This window comes from Zea mays, chromosome 5 (genome assembly GCF_902167145.1).
Source record: "Zea mays cultivar B73 chromosome 5, Zm-B73-REFERENCE-NAM-5.0, whole genome shotgun sequence".
Taxonomy (NCBI): Eukaryota; Viridiplantae; Streptophyta; class Magnoliopsida; order Poales; family Poaceae; genus Zea; species Zea mays.
Window position 1 is genome coordinate 131,615,624 of NC_050100.1, and position 6,460 is coordinate 131,622,083.

At 41.7% G+C, this 6,460-nt stretch overlaps 1 protein-coding gene across 1 annotated transcript; it reads left to right on the forward strand.

Moving 5' to 3' along the window:
* Positions 1-373: 373 nt before the first annotated feature.
* LOC103626888 (uncharacterized) lies at positions 374-1,874 on the forward strand. The gene is made up of 5 exons (XM_008647238.4): positions 374-496; positions 577-1,178; positions 1,273-1,509; positions 1,588-1,627; positions 1,704-1,874. The coding sequence occupies exons 2-5, from the start codon at positions 1,107-1,109 to the stop codon at positions 1,733-1,735; spliced, it is 381 nt and encodes a 126-aa protein (XP_008645460.1). The 5' UTR covers positions 374-496; positions 577-1,106; the 3' UTR covers positions 1,736-1,874.
* The last annotated feature ends 4,586 nt before the right edge of the window (positions 1,875-6,460 follow it).

Consider the following 6,460-nt stretch of genomic DNA (forward strand, 5'->3'; position numbering starts at 1 on the left):
CCCAGTTCCAGAAAATAAAATCTGAAGTCTGAATCTATTTTCTGGGACCCTAAACCTGCAGTTCCAGAAATTTTAGAGCTTCTTAGTGCCCAGTTTTAGAGCTTCTTAGTGCCCAGTTCCAAAATCTGCAGTCTGTCTTCAGAAGTTTTAGAGCTTCTTAGTGCCCAGACCCAGGACATCCTGCTGCTCCACATTTGATATAAGCTCTATTGTCCAGTCTGAAAATAGATTGCTGCTTGTGCTGCTGTGCTTGTGCTGCTGTGCTGCTAAAATAGATTGACACAAAATAGATTGCTGCTTGTGCTGCTGTGCTGCTAAAATAGATTGACACAAAATAGATTGCTGCTTGTGCTGCTGCTGCTGCTTGCTGTTTTCAATGAACAAAGTATGTTTGCAGGCTGTGAAACTAGGACGTCCTCCACGAAGAGATGAAAACTTTATCCAAACCCATACAAGAAAAAATGGTGTTCCTACAGAACAGGCAAAACCAATAATTGTAAGGCTTTGTTGTTAATTTTTAGTACATTTCTATCTGAATTACCTTTTATGATGTGAATCATCTTTAATTCTCTATAGGACCAACTTAATGATGTTCTTGGAGTATATCCAGAGTTAAAGGACCGGTCAATTCAAGAGGGTGATGCATTCTCTATTGTTTGTGGACCAAAAGAGCCAAAAGGATATGTTCGTGTTTTGGGTTTAGGCCCTACTCCTCAAGATATTGGCACTCCAGAGTTGAAGTCTTATACTGCAACAAGACTACAAATGGAGATTCTTGCTCGTACAAAGGTTCAAAGTGAGAAGGCTGCTTTAGAAGAGCGTGTACTTGAGCTACAGACTCAAATTGAGCAAAGGGCTCAACCAGACCGGGCAAGTGAAGAGCCCATGTCACATCGTGGCTCTACTTCATTTCAACATAAGGTATTCAATATTTTCATTCATGCTGCTTTATCCTAATTTTCTAGATTCCTTGTACTATGCTATGAAATTGTGTTTCTTAAGGTGATGAGGAACAAGTTTGCTGTTGAGGATGAGGAAGACAATGAAGAATATTGTGCTTCTGAAGATGAGAATTAGATGATGAGGATGATCAAATATTTCATCAGATGCAAGGTGCTAACTCACCAAGATCTACAAGGCACTTTGCTGAAGCTTCACACTCTAAACATGATGATCTTGTAATGCTCTCATTCATTTCATACATTTTCTAACCTTTATTTTCATAAACCCTCAAAAACATTGAAGTAAATTATTCTTAATCATTTGCACCAGGTTGGAAAAGATGTCATATTATATGCTATGTTGAGATCTGATTTGCCTGTGGCTAAAGGGACAATTGTTTCTACTAAACCAAGCACCACAGTTGGAGGCCAGATCCTTGGAAGGCAATATTGTGAAGTTATTGTAACTTGTGTGATAAAACGAGATACAGTTTTGCCTCGCCCTTGTGCAAATGTGGAAACTATGGCTGATGCTTACATGATGTCAGTTGCATGGCCGTACAAGAAAGTAATATTCTATATCTTATCTTGTTTGTATTTAGATTTATATGAGCCATCAACTTAATGATGATCTTGATTGCACCAGCTGAAGTTGGTGCATAAGGCTGCAACACCGTCTAGTGGAGGTAGATAAGGCATCAAAACTGTATTTTTATTTGCAAATGTAGCAACAATATACTAATTTGATGTACTTTTTTCTAGGGTGTTCTGGACAAAGAAAGCTTGTACCTTAAAACAGGAGGATACAAGAAGCTGGAGTGGTTGCCTGAAGGCTTTTGAACTGCTTGAAGCATTAGTGTAGCTTTGGTGCTTTTGTGACTGATCAACTCTGGAGCAGCTAGAGTGATGTAGTTGTGGACTTTTGAACAATAGCTGGAGTGATATGAAACATTAGTGATGTAGTTGTGGGCTTTTGAACTGCTTCAAGCTGGAGTGATGTCGCTGTGGTGCTTTTGTGACTGATCATCTCTGGAGCTTTTGTGAATGATCTAGCTATTTGTAAATGATCGAATTGTGAATGATATTATAATTGTGATACTTTTGTGATCATATAATTGTGGTGCTTTTGTGTTTATGTGATGGATCTATGACTGTGATAAAATGTGTATGTCTTTATGATTTGTGTATAAAAATCTGTGATTTGTGGTGCTTAATTAAATGTATATTATTATTAACAACAACTATAACAAGGGCGACTTTCTGTTGGTTGCTAAATATATAGTATGACGACTTACGGTTGGTTGCTAAATCTGTAGTACAGCAACCCACGGTTGGTCGCTAAATATACAATATTAGCAACAAACGGTCGGTCGCTAAAAAGATGTCGGTCGCTAAAGCCTTTAGCGACGGCACCTACAGCGACCATCCTTATGGGTCGCTAAAGGTTTTTAGCGACCGACCGTAGGTCGCTAAAAGCCGCTTTAGCAACCAACCGTAGGTCGCTGTAAGTGAACCGTCGTGTAGTGACTATTCATATCATACCATATCATATGGTGAAAAGACAGGATGTATTCCGACGAAATTGGATGTGATCGGCAAGAGAAATATGGAATTTTATATAAGGAAGGAAATCATATCCCACCTTAACTTGGTATGTATATTTCTGGGTTTTCACAGTTTTGGCTTGTACATTCATAATGATACCATGAGTTCTTTAGGCCGTCCCCAAGATATGTTTTCGGATACCGCCATACAATTACAACCATCTTGGCTCAATGGATACAAAATATCCATGCTAGCGCGCCTGGCGTAACAGCTCCTGGTGCAACAAGTACCACGGACGGTGGTAATCTACTGACCCTTTATTACAAAGGTATGGGCGCTTGTGTGTCTATATGTCATCCCCCTGCCAATGGGTTGGGGTTCTATGGGGCATTAATGCTCGCCCTAGGTGCCTCGTAATGTATGTTAAATCTTTTTGGCCTTGTAGGGGCCAAAAAGTGCTCGCCTCCACGTGTTCGTGGGTCCATGCCATGATTTTGAGAAGTTGTGGGTGGTAAGGGGAAGCTTGATTGAGTCGGGTGTAACGACTGATGGTAATAACCTTCATCCTGTTCTACGTAGCTTACTTCAGATAGTTTGATGTTACATGTGGATGGTCTGGAGATGTGCTTGGACGGTCCGGCATGATACGCGGACGATCCGAGCATATCAGTTGCGGATCTCGACGGCACGCTACGGATTACGGGGACAGCCGCTGTTGGACCAGACTATCTGAGCTCAGGCCTAGATGGTCCGGTCATGCACAAGTTCATTGGCATGTCGTATAATGGCTGGGTTTGTGAGGGCCCATTTGTAGCCGATGCTTTTGGCAAATTTAGCTCTATTGCGACCTCGTGCGATGGGAAATTAGACACAATAGATTTTCTATCGTACGCGTGAGTTTCTTAAGTGTGTCTTCTATCCCCCAATGCGTTGTTGCAACTGAGTCCCTTGTAGATCTACGTATTGTTTGAGGGACTGGATGTCATTGGATTTACTTACATTAAGGATCAGCGAAGGTAAGAGAGATGGCATCTCGATCTCCCCTTGTTTGACGACCTTCTAGTGTCAGTCCATCTTGAAATTGGCTAGGTACCTCGCTTGGACCTCCTCGATCAGCTGCCTTTTGTAGTTTTCAAATTTCTGATGATCTTCGGTCGACAGGTTCTCCAGAGTCAGCTTCACGATGTTGTTGGGGGAAACGTCGGTGCGATCCTTTGAACTGGCCATTTGGGATCGATCTTCGATAGGTCACAACTAACTGTCCCCAGGGGAGTTGCCAAAAAGTGTGTGGGCTCTGAGTTGGTGCCAAACACTAGGAGTGTACCGCTTGACAGTGCTCTCTACGGCATGGATGTTCCGCGACACGGGGCCATATGGTTTGTGACCCTGCTACAAACAGTCCGCGTGACAAACAGTCCATGCTCTGGGCCGAACGGTCTTCGCGTGCGCAGAGGGTCTTATTCCTCGCGAAGAACCCTAGAACTGTCACACCCGGTTTTAAGGGACAAAGCCGGGTGCATCTCATACATGCGCCAAAGAAGACAACATATATAATAACATAGTGTATAGAGATAAATGTCATAATAACATCAGAGTACTTATTACATAGCGGAAGTCTTACAAAAATAAAAGATAAATATAAAACAAACTAAATCCATCCTTAGTGCCCATAAGTCAACTGGGAGACACCACCTAGATCAGATCAAACTCCTCGTTGTGTGGCTCATCTCGAACCACCTGTTCTTCTCCTGTGGGGGGTGTGAGACAGCAAGGGTGAGCTCACACATGATCATAGCTCAACAAGTTGTGGGGAAACCAGTGGGCATGAACTCACAAAGGTGGGAGTTCATGTGAAGTGTAAGGCTGATCAACAATAGGGGTTAAAGCTGAGCATTGCTTTTAATAAGCTGGTCAAATTTTATTAGCGGTTACTAAATGTAAGTAAATACCAAACCATAATAAGAATAATAGAACAAAATTAATAAATAATCCCATGCAATGCAAATGACAAATTGAGTTTAAGTTCCATAATTTAATCATGCGAGAGTCCTGAACTGCTCATGACCGTGAGCTCGGCTAGTATACCAGTTTTACACTCTGCAGAGGTTGTACCCTGTACCCACAAGTCATATTACCCATCTGCCAAGCAATCGTGACTCCCATACACCTCTACCAAGGAAGCGAGGCAGGGCAACACTACGAGGCCTTTACAAAGTTCCACTAGCTTCCAAAAACCCGTTATAGTTATACACTACAAGAAATCATTTAATCCATGACGAATTCTCGGTGACATAATTCGAAAATGTCATGAAGATGGCTTCGTGACGGTGTTTTGCTATTCCATGACGAATTTTGTGAACCCCATTACAAAAGAAACGTCATAGATTACAATTTATGACCCCCATTACATGACGTTATCAAAAAATTTCATAATCATGGCTTTGTGACGGTTTTTTCCTAATCCATGACAAATTTTGTCTGTCATTGATTAAAGGATTCCTTGTAGGCACTTGCAAGAATCCCCCGTCTGACCGCCATCGCAGCAAAATCAACCTGAGAACCTCCTTGCATTCAACTCCCCTACTGCCCTTGCCCCTTTCAGGTAAGGTAGTCTTCCACTAGCTTTCCTAATTAGTCAGCCAAGGGCGTCCCATTCCACCATTGTGGTGGCACATGTTTCTCAAGTTAAGCTCCATGTTCCAATTAACATTAATGATCTTGACATGAACATAAATAAAATAACAATATAATTGGAACATGGATATAATGAAATATTAACCCAAAACCATGTATAGCAATAGTAAAACTACCCAAGTGATTCAGGGATAACAAGGTAAAGAGATAAATAGTCTAGGGTGACCTATTGGGTCCCATCAGAATTAAACCTATGCATGAATAAGTGATATTTAAAGAACATTATTGGGTAAAAAGTGGTCAAGGGCATAACTTTCCTTCAATGAGCTCCTGCTCAGCAACTTCTATCTGCTGGGCACCAGGATCCTCAGTCACAGGCTCTTCTATTCGCCACAATACAAACAAGCACAGTATAAAGGAGAAACTAACATCACATCGAACATGTAAACAAAATATATAATAAAAATCTACACATTAAAATAAGAACCTAGGAACAAGAATCATTAATTTTGGAGTTTTAGATTTTAAGTTATGAATTTCCAAAGGTTTTATGTGCTTAATACAAAATTGAATGAGAAATAAATTTTTCTTACTGTTTTTATGTCAAAATAGAGACTCTAGGTGATAAACGATAATGTTACAAAAATTTAGAAACTGAAATGGGTTAATTTAGAGTTTATATGAATTTTCTACAAATTAAACAAGTTCTAACATTTATTTATACATTAAAAATCAATTTCTGTTATTAATTTCCTAATTTCCTTAGTCTCTGGATTGGGCGCCAATTTCTGGAGAATGCAGGGACTCTGGCGCAAATGTTACCATGACTTAGGGGCACATCCGAGTGGACTGCAGGTTTATTCATGAAAAAGGGCGGGGTCTCTTTAGCAAAATGTACCCGCGAAGGGGTATTCTCAGACGAGGGCCGTTCAGATCAGATCTGAGGGCCACAATTGGATCCCGAGCGTCGCTCAACCTCTCTCCCCCGTGACCGCCCGATCAATATCTAATGGTCACGATTTAAAAGACCCTAGATCTAATCTGATGCGCACGACGCTGGATCGATGACTCGGATCTTAAAATGGCGAAGAGTTTTGCAATCTCTAATCTAAGCTGTTCGACACCAATCCAACAGTCGCGGACAGCTACCCCGATCCCCCCTGCTGGACAATGGTACAGCCACACCGCCACGGCGGCGCCATCGCCGGCGACCGGTCAATCGGCAAGCCAGTGGCCCCACACACCGTACGAGTGATGCAGAATGAAGCTAGGGACCTAAGGAAGCTAGTAGGGTCATCATACCGGAGTCTTGTGCAGCGCAGAGAGTCAATCCACGACGC